This window comes from Macaca thibetana, chromosome 3 (assembly GCF_024542745.1).
Source record: "Macaca thibetana thibetana isolate TM-01 chromosome 3, ASM2454274v1, whole genome shotgun sequence".
Classification (NCBI taxonomy): domain Eukaryota; kingdom Metazoa; phylum Chordata; class Mammalia; order Primates; family Cercopithecidae; genus Macaca; species Macaca thibetana.
The window spans coordinates 106,504,857-106,523,422 of record NC_065580.1 but is presented as its reverse complement, the minus strand read 5'-3'; the positions used below and the strand labels follow the sequence as shown (position 1 = coordinate 106,523,422).

The following is an 18,566-nucleotide window of genomic DNA, read 5'->3' as shown; positions in this document are numbered from 1 at the left end:
GTCATGGCACCTGACTCTGATGTTAGCAGCCATCAGGCAGATGGCTTTGAAACTAAATCAGATGCCAGCTACCATCGAGCTTGGCCAAAACTAACTACGGAGAAGAGTTTACAATTAACGCGTGAGAAGGCAGTATATGGCCAACTGTATATATAGGTCTTCCCAACTATACTTACTCACTGTGAAAGTGGAAGAAGCAAAGACACAACACCAAAGATAAAGATCTATTTTAAAAGATGGGTATATTTATAATTCACACATACTCAGACACTCTGTGGGTGGAGACACGTACAAACATATGTCTGCAGCCAGACATATACAAATCCACGGAGATGTGAAAAGCAAGAAAGATTTACTAAAACAAGATGCAATTAATGATATCTGAACTATGAAAGATAATTCCAAGGTCTTTGATCTCAAGTTTGACCGCTGATAAAGTCTGACTTATTGCTGGAGTTGTTTTGTACAAGTGAAATTTTAAACACTTATAATTTAGTCACTATTTATGTTTTTTGGTTTGTTTTAAGCCAGCAACGTGTGTTTTGGCTTTTCTGCTGGGTCCACTCATTTTTGTGTATCTATTCACACAACAGTATACCTGGAAAATCTGAGGTTTAGAGTACAGCCAAAATTGATTTATGCTTGAAAAATATGAGGCACTTTGGGAAGCCAAAGTGGGAGGATTATCTGAGCCCAGGAGTTCAAGACCAGCCTGGGCCGCATAATGAGGCTCCCTTTCTACATAAAAAATAAAGATTAGCCAGGTGTGGTGGTGCACACCTGTAGTCTCAGCTACTTGGGAGGCTGAGGCAGGAGGATTGCTTGAGCCTCGGAGTTTGAGGCTGCTGTGAGCTGTGATCAGGCCACTGTACTCCACAGCCTGGGCGACAGAGTGAGATCTTGTCTCAAAACAAACAAACAAAAAGAAGCATGGAAAAAAGTAAAATGAACTAAAACTATTCTACTCCAAGTGAGAAGATAAGATGGAAGGAGACTGAAATTATATGGTAATAAGGACAGTTAAACATTGGACTGGATCTCCATTGCAGTGGGGATGATGAACAGGTAATCTATGGTGAATGATCAAGCAACATTCAGAAGCCAAAACTAGCTGGAAATCTTAAGAACACAGCATTTTTATAGATTAAAGACATATTTTTTAAGGCGATGTCTAAGGACGTACATGTAATACTTTGCACTTGGAATCTATGGGAGGGGGACAAAGAAAAAAAGACAATTTAATCTTTCTTGAGGGGAGCTCTGAAAAAAAAAAAAAAGACACTTTTAAAATGAAACCAAAGAGAAGCAGGTCCCTGCAATGACTGATACAGGGTTTCACAAAGAGAAGAGCATAATGACTTAACTCTCCACAGCAGGAGTTAAAAAGAACAGGAAATAAGCATTTTATATATATAAAATATATACTTTTTTTTTGAGACAGAGTCTTACTCTGTCACCCAGGCTGGAGTGCAGTGGCATGATCTCGGCTCACTGCAACCTCCGCTTCCCAGGTTCAAGTGATTCTCCTGCCTTAGCCTCCTGAGTAACTGGGATTACAGGCATGTGCCACCATGCCCAGCTTATTTTTGTATTTTAGTAGAGACGGGGTTTCATCACGTTGGCCAGGCTGGTCTCGAACTCCTGACCTCAGGTGATACTCAGGTCTGCCTTGGCCTTGCAAAGTGCTGGGATTACAGGCATGAGCCACCACACCCAGCCAAAATACAAAATTTTTAATGTACATAGAAAATATTATTTGTGGATGCTGGCAGCAGGTGTTCCTTCAAGTTTATTTCCTGGCCCAAGGGCCTATGATTTGCAGATATTGTGATGAAATTGCCAAAGCTCACCTCTCATTGGAGTTATTTTGATGAAATTTCTAAAGCTCACTTGGCATACTGTCCATTATATTTTGGCTTTTGATAAAAAAGTGCTAAACTTCCACTAAAAATGCATAACTTAAGTATGAAAACCAATACTTCTCCAGGACATTGTTTAAGCCCAGTTCAGACAGAAGATTCCAGCCAGACTCATGAAGCATCCCAAATGAAGTTCTCCAGGCTCCTTCCCAGATGTGGGGTTTGTTTCTGTAGGATGTTGGGTACTTTTTCCTATTACAAAACAATTATTCCAGGTTATGTACTGGTACAATGACTCCATGACTAAGGGGCGAGGAAGAGGGGAAGAGCGAGTAAAAGGAAATCAACACAAAGATACCTTGTATTTTTTCAGCTTAGAAATGACCCACACAGATGTGAATAGACATTTTTCCAAAGTAGATATACAAATAACCAATAAACATATGACAAGATGCTAAACATCATTAGTTATTAGGGAAATGCAATTTAAAACCCCAAGAAGATACCACTTCACACCCACTAGAATGGCTTCAATCAAAAAGACAGACAACAACTGTTGATGAGGATGTAGTGAAACAGGCCCTCATACATTGCTGGGGGAAATTAAAATGGTGCAGCCACCCTGGAACACAATCTGGCAGTTCCTCAAAAAGTTAAACACAAAATTAACATAAACGAAAAATTACTCCAGCAACTTCACTCCTAGGTATATACCCAAAAGAAATGAAAATGTATATCCAAATAAAAACTTGTACATGAATGTTCTTAGCAGCATCATTCACATAATAGCCAAAAAGTGGAAATAATCCAAATGTCCATCACCTGATGAACGGATAAAGAAAATGTGGTACATCTATATAGTGGAATATTATTCAACTATTAAGAAAAAAAAAGAAATATTGATACACGCTTCACCATGGATAAACCTCAAAAACATTATGCTAAGTAAAAAAGTCAGGCACAAAAGGTCACATACTATACAATTTCTATGCAATATCCAGAATCCCGGGATGAGGAGAAGGAAATCCTCAAATTAAATCAGATGATTTCCTCAAGCGCTGGCAGGGCAGTACCCCCAGGAGGACAGGGTTCTTTACCCGCAGTTAAATTTGTCTCTTCATACTTTCTGGATCTAGAAAGGCCAAGAAACAACTGTCCCCACCATTTTTTTTTTTTTTTTTTGAGACAGAGTCTTGCTCTGTCGCCCAGGCTGGAGTGCAGTGGAGCGATCTCAGCTCACTGCAAGCTCCGCCTCCCGGGTTCACGCCATTCTCCCGCCTTAGCCTCCTGAGTAGCTGGGACTACAGGCACCCACCACCTCGCCCAGCTAATTTCGTTTTGTATTTTTAGTAGAGACGGGGTTTCACCATGTTGGCCAGGATGGTCTCGATCTCCTGACCTCATGATCCACCCGCCTCGGCCTCCCAAAGTTCTGGAATTACAGACGTGAGCCACTGTGCCTGGCCAACTGTCCCCTTTCTTAACCTTTTGGTCCCATCTCTAAGTTTATGGATTTGCTACCTCTGCATCTGAAAGAGTTTGGGCTCTGGCTAATTCCAGTCTCACCAAGTACATCACTTCATGCAAGTCAGCTTATATTCTTTAAGTTTCCTTATGTGTAAAGCGGACATAGTTTACTCACCTCACTGAGGTAATGTGAACATTCAGTTAATGAATGTCAAAGGCAACAGCATGTGGGGTGAAATAAATCCTCAATAAATGTTAGCGATCATTTATTCTTTCCACAAATTCCTGAGTGCTACTGTGCCAAAACTCCACTATATATGCATGACTCCTGCCCTTATGAGGTGCAGTCCACACGGCAGACAGCACCAACACACAATTACAACTGAGAGATGGTCATGGCAGGGGAAATACGTGCTAATAGGGGAGCCCGCAGCTGGCGTGCTTAACTATAGAAGTCAGGGAAAGCCCAACTTGGGTTGGCTTCACAGGGGTCACTCTGAATCTTGCCCTTCCACGGCAATTCTAAAGAGTACTATGGGACCAGCCTGGCCCATGTGGTGAAACCCTGTCTCTACTAAAAATACAAAAATCAGCCAGGCATGGTGGCGCGCGCCTGTATCCCAGCTATTCAGCAGGCTGAGGCAGGAGAATCGCTTGAACCAGGGAGGCACATGTTGCAGTGAGCCGAGATGGCACCACTGCACTCCAGCCTGGGTGACAGATGGAGACTCTGTCAATAATAATAATAATAAATAATAATAATAATAATGGGCACTATGCTCTAAATGGCACTAAATCTCTAGCTGAAATTGGTACCCAGTGCCCAGGGTTTGGCAAAGTTACGCGTCAATATTACTTATAGCCAAGGGCAAGCAAGGAACTTGGCAAACTGGAGGCTGCTGCGTGGGGGTGGCAGTGTAGAAGGCTCCAGGTTACTGCTCTCTTTTCAGAGGAAAACTCAGACTAGCAAATCTGAAGGAGAGAAGTGCAAGGGTCCAGGCCCTAACAGCTGGACCCTATCTACTATGGCCCGGCAAGAAAGCCATTCCTCTTGGCAGAGCAGTGTGTCCCTCCAGGAACTCAAATGCAGCTTTCTCTAGCATTTAAACTGTGAAACAAATACTTTGAAATCGTCATCCCTCCAGAAAAAACTAAGAGGAGCAAGCTGCTCACAAACAGCCCAGAAGGAAACCCCTGGGTAATTTTTCTGAAACCATCTTGTCAAGGGTTAAATTGTGTCCCCACCCCCGCAAATTCCTGTGTTGAAGCCCTAACCCCCAGTACTTCAGAATGTGACTGTATTTGGAGATAGGGCCTTGAAAGAGTTGATAAAGGTAAAAGGAGGCCATCGGGGTAAGCTCTAATCTGATATGACTGGTTGACCTCATAAGAAGAGATTTTGGGTACAGAGGAAAGACCATGTGAAGACACAAGGAGAGGACAGTCATCTGCAAACCACGGAAAGTGGACTGAGAAAAACCAAGCTGGCCGACGTCCTGATCTCAAACTCCCAGCCTCCAGAACTGTGAGACAATCATTTCTGTGGCTGAAGCCCCCCAGTCTGTGGGACTTCATTGTGGCGGCCCTAAAAACCAAACACATCTTATCTCTAGGAACAGCAGCCACTCTTCCTTCTCAGTATTCAAGGGTATTTGGTAGTAACAGTGATCATTTTCCCTCTCTGTGGAAAAAGCCTCAGGATTGGAAGGGACTTTTGTGATTTGAAAGAAATGTATATATTTAAATATATCATTGAACCAACAGAATCAATCAATCGAAATACCACAGCAGTTTGAATGAACGCAAATATGGTATTTGAAATCAGGGGTTATGGGTGATCTTACAGTCTCATTTCTCATTCTTCATCCAGTTTATCTTGCTTGGGTTGACCAATGACAAGAAATCCCGGTTTTGTTTGTTTGTTTGTTTGTAGAGACGGGGTTCTCGCCATGTTGCCAGGGCCAGTCTCAAACTCCTAGGCTCAAGTGATCCTTCCACCTAGGCCTCCTGAAGTGCTGGGATTACAGGCATGAGCCACTTCTCCTGGCCTCCTGATTGTCACAGTTAAGTGGTTGCAAATGGTAATATCTTAAAAATCCATTTTGTAATTTCAAATGCTCTTAATAAAATTTACCTCAAAGTTTAAAAGACAGAAGCAACTCCTTTTCTAGTTGAAATTCTAACAATATCTAACAACTATTTGCATTTTTTATTACAAATTCAGGAGACATCCAAACTAACATAACACAAAAAATTACAAACCAACTCCAAACAGTCTTGCCTGGCATTAAACTGAGTTCAACAAATGTATACTGTGTATTAATACACAGTTTCTTGTACAGTTTCACTTGTGTGGACGTGTATTTAATATTTTAAAAATCAGACTTCAAAATTCAATTCAGACCATTTTTAAAAGACAGTGTGGAGTCACGAACTTGGGAAAGTATTTATAAGCCATCTAGTCCCATCCCCCTGCCTGAATCCCTCTCCATTTACAGTATTCATCAGTTCTGCAAGCAGTTCACCTGTATCGCTGAAGAAAATGCTGACTAGTACAGGTATTAAATCAAAATAAAAGCTCACTAGGACTTCACCTTTTTTATTTCTAAAAGTTGCAGGAGACTTTTTAGGGGAAATTGGGACAATGTATCAATTTGAGTCAAACTATCAATTTAAGAGTCAAATTCTTGACTTCATAAATACAATCATGCACCGTTTAACAATGGGGATATGTTCTAAGAAATGGATCATTAGGGCCGGGTGCGGTGGTTCATGCCTGTAATCCCAGCACTTTGGGAAGCTGAGGCGGGCAGATCAGGAGATCAAGAGATCGAGACCATCCTGGTCAACATGGAAACCCTGTCTCTACTAAAAATACAAAAAAAAAAAAAAAAATAATTAGCCAGGACATGGTGGTGGGCACAGGCGACAGAGCAAGGCTCTGTCTCAAAAAAAAGAAAGAAAAAGAAAAAGAAATGGATCATTAGGTGATTTCATCATTGTGCAAACTTCACAGAGTAGACTTTCACAGACCTAGATGGTAGAGCCTGCTCCTAGGCTATAAACCTACATAGTATGTTATTGTACTGAAGACTGTAGACAATTGTAATACTATAGTATTTAAACATAGAAAAAGTACAGTACAAATACAGTATGCAATGTAAAACATGGTACATCTGTGTAGGGCACTTGCCATGAATGGATCTTGCAGGACTGGAGATTGCTCTGAGTGAGTGGTGAGTGGTGAAAGAATATGAAGGTCCAGGACATTGACTTACACTACTGTAGATTTTATAAACACTGTGCACTTAGGCTACATTAAATTAAAGGTTTTTTTCTTTCTTCACTAATAAATTACCCTTAGCTTACTGTAACATTTTTACTTTATAAACTTTTAAATTTTTTAATCTTTTTGACTTTTGTAATAACATAGCTTAAAACTCAAACACAGTACAACCGTATAAAAATATTTTCTTTCTTTATATCCTTACTTTACAAGTTTTTGCTACTGTTAAATATATTTCTTTTTTACTTTTTAAACTTTTTTGTTAAACACGGAGACACACACACATTATCCTAGGCTTACATGGGATCAGGATCATGAAGATGTCACCAGTCAACAGGAATTTTCCAGTCCCATTATAATCTTCTGGGAATACCGTCATATACACAATCTGTCATTGACCAAATATTACTCAGTGCTTGACTGTCTTCTCCAGAGATTGACTTTTTCAATCAATCTCCTAGAGGGAAGAGTGGTGGGTCAGTAACAACCTGCAGTTACCTGTTGGGGTCTACAATAAACACATAGAGCAAACACTGAATCTAGCTTAAATAAACAACTTGGTTACCATAGTAATCGTTTCAAAAAACATAATAGATGTTTTCCTAACCAACCTCCACTCAAGGGACCTACCAAAGTGTCCCCATTCCCTTTGTAAAACAAGCTGAGGGATGCCCATGGCGCAATGAGTACACTTGCCTTGATCAGCTGTGAGCAGGGCATCATGTGCTTACCAGAGAGTCAACTGTGTCTGTCCTTAAACTGTTTATGTCAGTTGCACATATTACCATGATCTCCTAAAATGTGATAATATCAACTGGTGAAATAGAAGCATGAGCAGAAAAATAAATTGTTTCTAAGAAAATGAAGATGGATACTTGAAAAGCTTCTTAAAAAGCAAGTTGTTTAAGAAATTGCTGTCAAAATAAGTGTGGTTAAAACAATTATAAAAGAGTGAAAAGTCATAAAAATATAGTATCCTGCAATCAGTTTGCTTTGCGAACATCCTTGCTCCACTTTGAGGAGACAAACACTAAGACAAATACGTATGTTCACAGACACATGATGATATTAAATATCAGTATACTTATGAAAAATCATAACCTAGAGAACCCAAGCCAAGCTGGTTAAGAAAGCGTCTAGTCTACAATGCAGTCTGGGTGAATGAAATACAACTACTCTGAGAAGCATTACTGAACAGAATAACTTTTTATCATCAAGTTTTGGAGTCTAACTGCAAAGACTTTGGATTGTAATCCAAGTCCCACCCTCCAAAAGCAGTAAAACTTCTCAGCTTCCCTGAGCCATCTCTTCTGTATCTATAACTTAGCTATGGGCCTCAGCCACAGCCACTGTCAGTGTTAATCATCATTGCTTTTGTTCTAGTATAACCTCTACCACTAAGTGGACACTAAAAGTCCATCATCAAGTGAGGGAGAGAGGAGGGACATGAAGTATTTTGCCATCTAAAATGAGTCCTCAAATTAAAATTTTAAAAGATCAGGAATCACTTTGAAAAGGAAAAAAAAAAAAAAAAAAAACCTACCCATTAAACAACACAATAATCTGAAGTCACAGAGGCTGCCCACCAAGAAAGGAAGGAAGGAGCCCTGAGACCGCTGGCAGTTAAGACCAAGGCCTAATGTCACCCAAATATTGGCTTTTTCCCATTCAAGAAACAGAAACTGCTAAAAAAAAAAAAAAAAAAAAAAAAAAATCAGATTGAATTTGCTTAATAGAAAATACCTATAAAGAAGTGTTTTTTTAACATGATATTGGATAGATATTTTTTTAAAAACAACCACCCACCTGAGACCTGCCACTTTTAGCATAAGCTGAGAAATACAAAGTACCAGTTTTATTCTCCAGTTTTTGGGTGAGCAAACACGACTTCAGATCTGTAGAACATTCAAAGCATGCGCAACCTTAAAGGTGGCAATGGGAACAACATTCTGTCGCTTAAGCACTGCATTTCAGGAGTATACAGCAGCCTCTAGGTAAAACAATTTAAGGCCCAGCTTAACAGCTTAATCAGGTAACAGTTGAACCAAAACAGAATTAGGAAACAAGGGCTCACTGGAAACAAATAACAAATCAATATTAGTTGGGGAATTGTAGTCAGTAAAGAAAATCCAGGTTTTCCTTTTTTCTTTCTTTTCTTTGTTTTTTAAGACAGGGTCTCGCTCTGTGCCCAGGCTGGAGTGCAGTGGCACCATCTCAGCTCACTGCAACCTACGCCTCCCAGGCTCAAGCTAACCTCCCTCCCACGTCAGCTTCCTGAGTAGCTGGGACTACGGGTGTAGTAGCTGGGACTACCAGTGTGCACCACCACCCTTGGGTAATTTTTGTATTTTTTGTAGAAATGGGATTTCACTATGTTGCCCAGGCTAGTCTTGAACTCCTGGGCTCAAGGGATCCACCCACCTCAGCCTCCCAAAGTTGGGATTACAGGTGTGAGCCAACGCGCCTGGCCAACCCAGGCTTTCTTTATTCAAGACTCTGCAAGAAGGATTCCACACTTCTCTTTATAATGAAATGTTTATTCTGAGCATACCTCTCCAGGGTTTTCCCAGCCACTTGAGTTTAGCAATTTGGCTGCTGTCAATCAAGATGTTACATAAGAATTTTGGCGTGTGTACACTCACGAGAAAGAGGGTGAGGAAGCTTCTAAGATTCCTAAATATTTGATGAGGACTAACAGCCTGTCAGGTAGAGCAGGACATTTTGGTGGTATTTCCTGAATGTTATGATATGAGAAGTCATCAGTGTGAAATTCTACCCAGCTATTACCACACACAAACCAGGATGTCCATGATGAGCAAATAGAAGTTCAGTGAAATGCATCATTTAATTTGTTACTGACAGAGACTGTTACTAGGGAATTCTGGGATAAAATCCTTTGTAAGGTAGAGTAATTTTTTTTTTTTTCTTAGAGAGACAGGGTCTCACTCTGTCACTGAGGCTAGAGAACAATGGCATGATCACAGTTCACCTCAACCTGGAATTCCTGGGCTCAAGAGATCCTCTCACCTCAGCCTTCCGAGTAGCTGGGATTACAGGCACGCACTACTCTACTCAGCTAATTTTTAATTTTTTTGTAGCAATAGGGTCTTGCTATGTCGCCCAGGCTGGGGAAGGTCATTTTGAAATTAACATGACACATAACTTGCTGCTTATAAGCTTGGCATTTGTATACCGGACTCTCTCACTGTGAGGAGCCTTGTGTGGGAGCCTGCCATGTTCCTGTCTGAGTATTTCGGATTATAAGCCTCAGTGCAGGGCCCAGCTTGGACCTCCCCCTCTTCAGCCATGTGTGTGCAATGCGGGAGGGAGGATGCTGACTTTTAGCCTCAATTGTCACTATGCCATTACATTCCTTCCTCTCACACTCCAACCTCCTGTCCACCTGACTTGGTCCTCTCTTCTCATCCCTGACCGGATGCTGAGGTCTCACATACCTGCAGAGCCAAGCAGACAGAGAACAAATTCCTGTGCTCTCAAGTCTCTCAGCAAGCTTCACATCCTCCCTCATCCCACACATCATCCTGGAAATACCCGCTGAATGTGTATGTCCTTGAGACGGTGAGCCCCCTGACCACAGGGTGGGGTCTTCCTGTGCCCGTGCCTCTGACCTCATCAGGTAGTGAGCACAAAGTAGCTGCTCAATGTTGAAATGAATGTATGTGAACCTCTCCTGATAGAAATAGTCACCTAAAGTCCCCACAGCAAGCCCTGGTTCTGTTTGTCATTGATGCTGAAGAGCATATGTGGCCTTGCCAGATGCCCCATCTGCAGAGGGCAGACCGTGGCCTCACACTCCATCTGCTATGGATCTAAGACCCCACACCCAGGGCACAGCTGTGGCCAAGGGGAAGGGTGAGGTGAACACCCTGCATCATGTTAAAACAATACAGAGGTATGTGTGTCAGCCCTAGGATTTCTTATTATACGTGCCTCTGCACCTATCTCCTAGAAACCTCAGAGCATTTTAAACAAGCTACCTGCTGAATCTCACACTATCTACAATATAGGGAAGTCTTGCCAATTTTTACCTCTAAAACCCTTCTCATCTCTGCCCACTTCCACATCTCCCCAGACATTATTGCCTTTAGCCTGAATCCTGCAACAGCTTCTTCACTCAACTCCCAGGACCCACTCCATGCACGCCTCCTCCAGCACCCCCCAGCAGTCAGACTATCTGGTAAGAGGTCATTTCTTCAGCCTCTGCTTCTAACCTTCTGTGGCCTCCTTCTGCTGTTACAAGAGAAGTCTTGCAGGCCCCACCTGATCTGGCCTGGCCTTGCTCTGCAGCCCCACCCACCCGCCACTCTAGAACTCTGGCCTTCTGTCTGGAACCAGTACTCTCGGGGCCTCTGCACTTGCCAATTCCTCCATGGAGCATTCTTTTCCCTGGCTTGTTCCATGCCTGGCTTCTTCTCATCCATCAGCTTTCAGCTGAGGCCTTCTTTGACCCCCATCTAAATAGGTTTCTCTTTACTTCACCTCCATCACCCTCAGCATGCACCACTATCTGTGATGATTGATTTGTGTGTTGACCTGTTTGTCTCTCCACCTAGAACAGAAGTTCCATGAGTGCAGGGACTTTGTCTTGTCTTCACTTTATTTTCAGAGCCTGATACAGAACCTGGTACTTAGTGAGAGCTCCAAACAGATCTGCTAATTGAATGAATGAATGGATGCATGAGTGAATGAGTGAATAAGGAATGGATAGCCCCTGGGAAAATCAACATCATCAAACTCCCAAAGAACCTTGAAATCAGACCCAAAATGGGCCCAGCTTCCTTTTAAAACAAAAGTCACACCTTTCCCTTTAGTGAAAGAAACCCTAAGTTCTGCCTACGTTGGAAGTTCCCTGCATTCACACTGTCTTCTCTTACAAATCCACAACACTCTTATTATTGACCATCTTTCTATTTAGAAACAACTTAGAGTTCCTTGGCTCAGAAAACTGGAACTTGATCTTGGAGTCAGGCCCAAGGTCACAGACTCACATTTGAGGGGCTTGGTGGAGGAGCCCTGACACCCTCTGGATTGGCTCTGCCTCTGGCCCCAAGCCCCATCCTTTAGAAGAACAAAAATAGGAAAAAACAGAGGCCGGACACAATCTCAGTGTTATAGGGAAGCCCTACTTCTCCCCCAAGACCCTGATACCTGGCCAGCCAAAGGCAGGGAGGAAATGTGGGTGGGCTGGGAGTGAGAGGCAGCGGAAGGGGATGGAGTTTGGGAAAAGACATGACTAATCCGGCCTAATCCCTCTGCTTTGAAAGCAGACAAACTTCAAATCCTGACTCCAATATCTACATTTCTGAAGGCCACACAGATGCTATTTAACCTCTCAGAGCCTCAGTTTCCACAAGTGTCAAAATGGATTTCACAATTTCTACTTTAAGAGGATTGCTGGGCATTCTGTCCCCAAATGTAACATCTGGCTGCATCCACCCACCCTTCAACCTCCCAGGGTGAGTCTATTGTTCATATGAGAAAAATACAACCATGCATCAATCACTCCCTGTGACTTGCCCCAAAACTCTGGGTTTACTAGACTGTTTTGAGGCTGGGCCACACAAACTAATCTACATTGACTTAAGTTTGGTAAGTAACAGGGCCAAGCTGATTCCTGAAATAAGCTTATAAATGCACACAGCAGACATTCAATACATATTTTTCAATGAATGAATCAAATGACAAGATGGGTTATGTTTATACTGATCCTACTAATCAAGCCTAATAAAGCAAAATCTCTTTTTTCACTATCAGTGTGTGGCACTAATCCACCTTGTGCTTTGATACCACAGACACGTGGCAAGAAAACTGATTTAAGCCATTATAGGGCTAAAGACTTTGACACTCAAGTTCTCTTCTTCTGTAGGCCACAGGGAAAATGAGCAACTGGGATGTCAAATGTTCTTATTTATTTTGGAGATTATTTTTCAGCTTGCTGAGGGTTTATACTTTCAATAACCAAAGAGACTCTCGAAACAGAATGACTTCCCAGTAAAAAATAAATAAGTAAAAATGAAAAATTAACCAATTTTCAGCCGGGCACAGTGGCTCAAGCCTGTAATCCCAGCACTTTGGGAGGCTGAGACGGGCGGAGGTCAGGAGATCGAGACCATCCTGGCCAGTCTCTACTAAAAAATACAAAAAACTAGCCGGGCGAGGTGGCGGGCGCCTGTGGTCCCAAATAATGGCGTAAACCCGGGAGACGGAGCTTACAAGCTGAGATCCGGCCAAAACTCTTAACCAATTTTCAATCCAGATGTGGACTGTCTCCAAATTTTGCAAGCATATTTAGCAAAAATATTCCCCTGTAATCTTGCTCCATAAATACTGAACAAGGAAGAGTATTGCCTCAGACTGATACTTGGCAAAATAATCTAATGAAATCTGTCAGTTCTGTGCTACCAGCATGGCATCCCTGAAGGCTCCTGGTGACTGTATGATTATCAATTAATGCTGTCCTACCTCACGCCTCACTTGCAAAACAGTTTCTTATAGCTCAGACATGCTGTAAGAAGGTTAAGAGAAGACTCTAACTCCCATCCCAGACAGCTACCCTTCAGCCTAAGAAAACACACCTACTAAAGCAAATTCACAGAAAAATCAAGAGCCAACTATTCCCTTTGCAAAGGAACTGCCTAAGGGTATCTGTAAAATCCCTTTACAATGGGTTTAATTTAAGAAACTGTAACTGGCTCACAATTTAGCAAGTGCCCTTGATGAGGCAGAGGATGGGTGTCTAACCAAGAGGCAGGTTAAAGGTGTTGTGCTTACAAAACACAGCAAGCTTGCAAAGGGCATAGGTCTAAGGTCAGAAGGTCTGGGTCCCAGTCCCAGCTGAGTCACTAATGAGCTGCATGATAGAGTCATGTCATTTAACTTATTTGATTTTAGTTTCCTCAGCCAGAGATGAAGAATCATTAATAAAAGCCAGTGTTACCTACATCCCAGACTTACTAGGAAAATCAAATAAATGGGAAAGCTGTTAGAAAGCACGAAGGCATACCCAAAAGTTAGGAAACTCTTTTATTACAGGTATACATGGATGTAAATCAGAGCCACCCAGAAAATCACCTGCACCCATTCTTGCTCATACTAAATGTATTTCCTCTTACTAATATGAGAACAACTGGAATGGGAGAGATTTCTGTGAATCAGGACGAACACATAGCCCTTGGAGAATGGGTGCTGCTATCATTGAGGACACATCTACTCTGTGACAGCTTTTGATACTCTAGGACAGTCATACAGGGAATGCACTCACCCTGCTCTGTAGGGGATCAGGCCCTGATCCATTAGTTCATGTTTACCAAACATTAACAATGTGCTAGGAGTGCCTGGAATACTGAATCCATTGTGACCGGGCAAAGAGAACCACCAACCCCCAACACATTTGGCCAAGAGTGAGAATGTGATGGTGCCGGTCACCTTCTCAGTCACTTACAGGTGGGTTTGGGTAAGCCTTTCCTGTACTCTTGCCTGATGACAATAGTTCAATGTCTTCAGCAAATCGTCATCTCTCTAGGAAACCCAAAGAAGAAAAAAACAGGACAACCCCAGCACCTTCATAATGGACAAGAGTCGTGAGGGCTCCTGCTCAGTGGGCTGCAGGTTGGAGCCAGCGCTGAGGCCAGTCATCTCTGCTCACTCTCCCATTCTCTACCCTTCACATTCATATGTCCTAGAAGATGAATAAGCTCCTCAAGCCTTGGCCAGAAAGAATATCACAAGGTTGAATAACTAGAAGGATAATCAAAACAATCAAAGGGGAAAATAAAAAGGACAATTGTACCTTGGTATCTGCAGAGACTGATTCCAGGAGTCCCAGTGATACCAAAATCCACGATGCTCAAGTCCCTGACGTAAAATGGCATATTATTTATACATAACCTATGCACATCCTCCAGTATATTTTAATTCATCTTTAGATTACTTAGAATGTCTCATACAATGTAAATGTTATATGAATAGTTGCCATACTGGATTGTTTAGGGAATGACAAGAAAAAACTCAACATGTTCAGGATAGACGCAACCTTTTTTTTCCCTGAATATTTTCCATCTACAGTTGGTTGAATCCATGGATGTGGAACCCACAGGTATGGAGGGCCGACTGTACCTGCAAAGTTCTGCATGAATTCACTAACCCTGCCAGGGGAAGGAGCTTCCAAGGGACAGAGGGACAGCTGATTGCCTAACACCTAGTACAACGGTTCTCAAACTTTAGTGTGCATCAGAACCGCCTGGAGGGTGTGTTAAAACACAGAAACAAAGTTTCTGAGTCAGTATCTGATGTCGCTCATCCCCTGGGCCGGGGGGACCACACTTTAGAAACCACTGGGGGGCAGGGGCTGCCTAGCTGGTCAGTCCCACTGGACCAACTTTTGATCCAAATCCATCACCTCCCTCCCAAATCGAGCCACTAGAAACCATAATAGGAATTAAGCAGCTGCGTCCTTTCCTGCCTCTCCCCTCCTCATTTCCCATTCACATGCCCATGCTGCTATGGATAAAGACAACAATTATCAAGCCATTCTTGACAACTGTCTCCCGGGGCCCGAGTCCAGCTCTCACCTGTGCACAAGAAGACTCTGCAAAAGGAGTGAGTTAGGCTGTAAAAGAGAGGACACAGCACTGCAGGAAGAGCATTCAAGGGCTCCCCAGTCCGGTTCCCTGACCCAGTGTGGAGTCCCTCTCTCAGTGACGAGAGCATGCCACTGGGTCAGTGCCAAGGAAACGTTGTGACCTGCTTTTCTCCTCACTAATTTTCCTGGTGATCTGCCATCATGCACTGTGATTTCCCGCTGAGAGTTCACTTCGTGTCACCAAACTGCCGCCCCCGCCGCCAGCCTCACCAACAACTCAGTGCAAAGGAAATCAACGAATAGCCACCATCACTGCACCCCTGGTGGGTGGCGGGGCAAAATGCCTCAAGTCCAGGATCACAGCTCTTATGACCTGGAAGGGACCATCACAAATATTTCTTTCCTTCCCACACCTGATTACATTATACAGTATGCTATTTTACTAACAGCAGGAGTTACTGCCAAAATAATATTGTTTTTGTTTTATGACGAGGCTAACAGAAATTCCTACAGAGAGCAGTATTGTGAATAATGTAAACGCTCTGTGGTAACAGCCTATCCTACTAGACTCTTTGCTTTAGATGGGGAAAATCTGGCCAATTTTCACACACACGTCAGCTTGCTTTTTTCTGGCTATGGGACAGAAAATGTTACACACATTTTGGGCCACAATTGTAGGGCTGAAAACCAACTCCAGGTTAAATAAGGAAAAAGAATGGAGAGTGATTCATTCATAGCATTTTGGTAAATATAGACACTTGTATGTGTTTGCAAATACTCGGCCTTTAAGATGATCTTGTATGCACAAATAGGCATATTTGATGGAACAAATATGATTTTCCCTCCCATTAATAAACAAAATCCAATGAGCTCTTTCTCACATGCAAAACTGCACCAGTTCCCATGCTCTGAGTGCCTGACTTGGTGTAGACCCAGCATCCTCCAAATCAGTAACAAAAACACAACCTCCGCTTACCCCAAAATTATGAATCAGTCAGATATCTCATGCTCAAGACATGGTCCACAAGCCCAGCTGTATTCAGAAATTCTGGAGCAGAAGGACAGTCCATTCTCAGGTGACAATATTGGTTGAGCCTTCAAGAACACTGATTAAAAACTCTTGCACCCTCCCTACTCACAAAAGAATCCACTCATTTGCATCCATAGATGAGGCCACGCACAAGTCGCCTTCACACCCAACACCCATGGTGGTTCCCGTCCTCACCTGTTTTCCAGGAGTGTCATGCACACCACCTCTCGCACCCCGGGGTTGTTGGCCTTCTCCACGGAACAGCCCTGCAAGTTCCAGGTGGCCAGCCTCAGCACAGGCCTCCCATCCCTTGTGCCTCCAAAGGCCTCCACGGAGGGCCGAGTGGAGATAATCTGGGTGGGCCCCCCTGGCGGCAGGTCCAGGTCCTCACTCTGCAGGCTCAGGGAGGTGGGGCTCGGGTGAGGCTTGGCGATGAAGGTCAGTCCCCCGTTCGTGTGGGTGGATGGGGGCCTGGACCTCTCAGCAAACACCTGGTGCCGTATCCTGTCCAGGAAGGCGGCATTGATACCATCCATCCTCACTAGGTCCTCAACGCTGCGAAAGGGCCCATGCTCACGGCGGAAGTCCACGATGCTGAGGGCCATTTTCTCCGAGAGGCCTCGCACGCTCATGAGCTGGGCCGGGGTGGCTGTGTTGATGTTAACACGTGGGGTGAGGGGCACAGCTGTGGCCAGGTGGTGAGGCTGCTGCTCCGCTAGCAGGTCCCGCCGCAGGGAACTGGGAGAGTGCTGCGTGGAGCTGCCCTTGCTGCTCACACAGATCTCAAACTTGACCTGCTCCAGCTTGGTGGCGCCTACACCACTGACCAATGCCAGGTCCTCCACCTTCTTGAAGCCACCGATATACTCTCGGTACTCCACAATGCTGCGTGCCACAGCACGTGTCACCCCAGGCAGGGTCATCAGCTCCTCCTCCGTGGCAGTGTTGATGTTGAGCCTTTCCTGATTCACCAGGATGTTGCTGAAGTTACAGGCTGCGCTGAACTTGCGGTTATGGGACAAGTCCGAGGGGTCCCTGGGGATGGAGCGGTGGCAGCCCAGGGTGCTCCCCATGATCCGCCAGGATCAAGTGCCCGGGAAGGCCTCACCACTGCAGAAGAGCTCTCTGGCTAGGGAGGAAGCCCAGTAGGCCGTACAAGCACAGAAAAACAGAAGGTGCAGGATTCAGGGACTGAAGAGGTTACTACAGACAAACACCGAATCTTCCATGCCTGGCGTGTCCAAAATTATCTTTCACTTGGCCGCCTAGAAAATAATAAACATAGAAACCCATTGAATTAGGCAATTTGCATTAGCACCCCCTACCTAGTGCTGGAGTTAGTAACCAGGAGTCAGGGACTGGTGGCTGCCCGTGAACCCTTAAAAAACGCAGGCACGGTGAGGCTGGGCCCATGTGGATTCTCCTCTGGGGATGTCCGGGTTTTATCACACTGAGCCCAAAAAGGCTATGAGCCGTTTCTCTTGGGAAAAGACCTAACCCCATCAGCTTCACACCTCTTCTCCAGGCCTCTTTCAACTCCGACACTTGGGTCACCCACACTCGGGCTCACACAGACGCGGGGGGCACCCCACCTCCCCCACACTCCGCATCTGACACAGCGCTACCTGCAACCTGGGAGGTCCGTGCTCCCCGGTGCCGGCACTGAGAAGGGGCTTATCGACCCCCCCACCCGACCTGCCGCGGGTCCCCGCGCCCCACCTCTCGGCTGCTCCGCGGGGCGCCGGTTCCTCTTCCACCTGCGGCTCGGAAGCCTGAGCCCAGCCCGGGACAGCGCGGGCCCCCTGCCTCCAGCCTAGGCGCCAGCGCGGGTGTGGGTCACTGACCAGGCCCTGGAAGCCGCCTACGCCGCCTCGGTCTGCGTGTCCCGGCTCTTTCTATGGGAGAAACTCAGCATCGGTCTCCCAGAGTGAATAGAAGCCGCAGGGCTGCTCGGAGGCGGCGGCAGCGGCGGCGAAATCCGCCGCCGAAGCTGCACCAGGACTTGCGGCGGCGCCGCAGTTGCGTTTATCCCGGCAAAAAGTCCTGCGCCCAACTCGGGCGCGGGATCCGCCAGAGCCAGTCCAGACGCAGCACCAGCCGCACGGCTCCCGCTCGCAGTCGGTGTCAAAGCCAAAGTCCTGGCCGCGCCGCTCGCGCCTCCGCAGGAACCACGGCCACGCCTCCTCCGCGCGGCAACTCCTCCCCGGGACTCCCGAGGGCACGCGGGGGCGGGGCCCGGATGAGGGGCGGGGCCTGGCACCAGTGGGTGGAGAGAGGAACCCGAGAGCGCAAGGGCGGGCCTGGAGTGCTAGAGGCGGGGCC

At 44.9% G+C, this 18,566-nt stretch overlaps 1 protein-coding gene across 1 annotated transcript in view; it reads right to left on the bottom strand.

Annotated features, from left to right (window-relative positions):
• Positions 1 to 18,382, bottom strand: part of EEPD1 (endonuclease/exonuclease/phosphatase family domain containing 1) — a 144,702-nt gene extending 126,320 nt beyond the window's left edge. The window contains exons 1-2 of the mRNA XM_050785498.1: positions 17,964 to 18,382; positions 16,440 to 17,509 (exon numbers count right to left, since the gene is read on the bottom strand). Coding sequence (XP_050641455.1) covers positions 16,440 to 17,317 — 878 coding nt within the window. The 5' untranslated portion in view covers positions 17,318 to 17,509; positions 17,964 to 18,382. The remainder of the gene's footprint in view (positions 1 to 16,439; positions 17,510 to 17,963) is intronic.
• Positions 18,383 to 18,566: the final 184 nt, after the last annotated feature.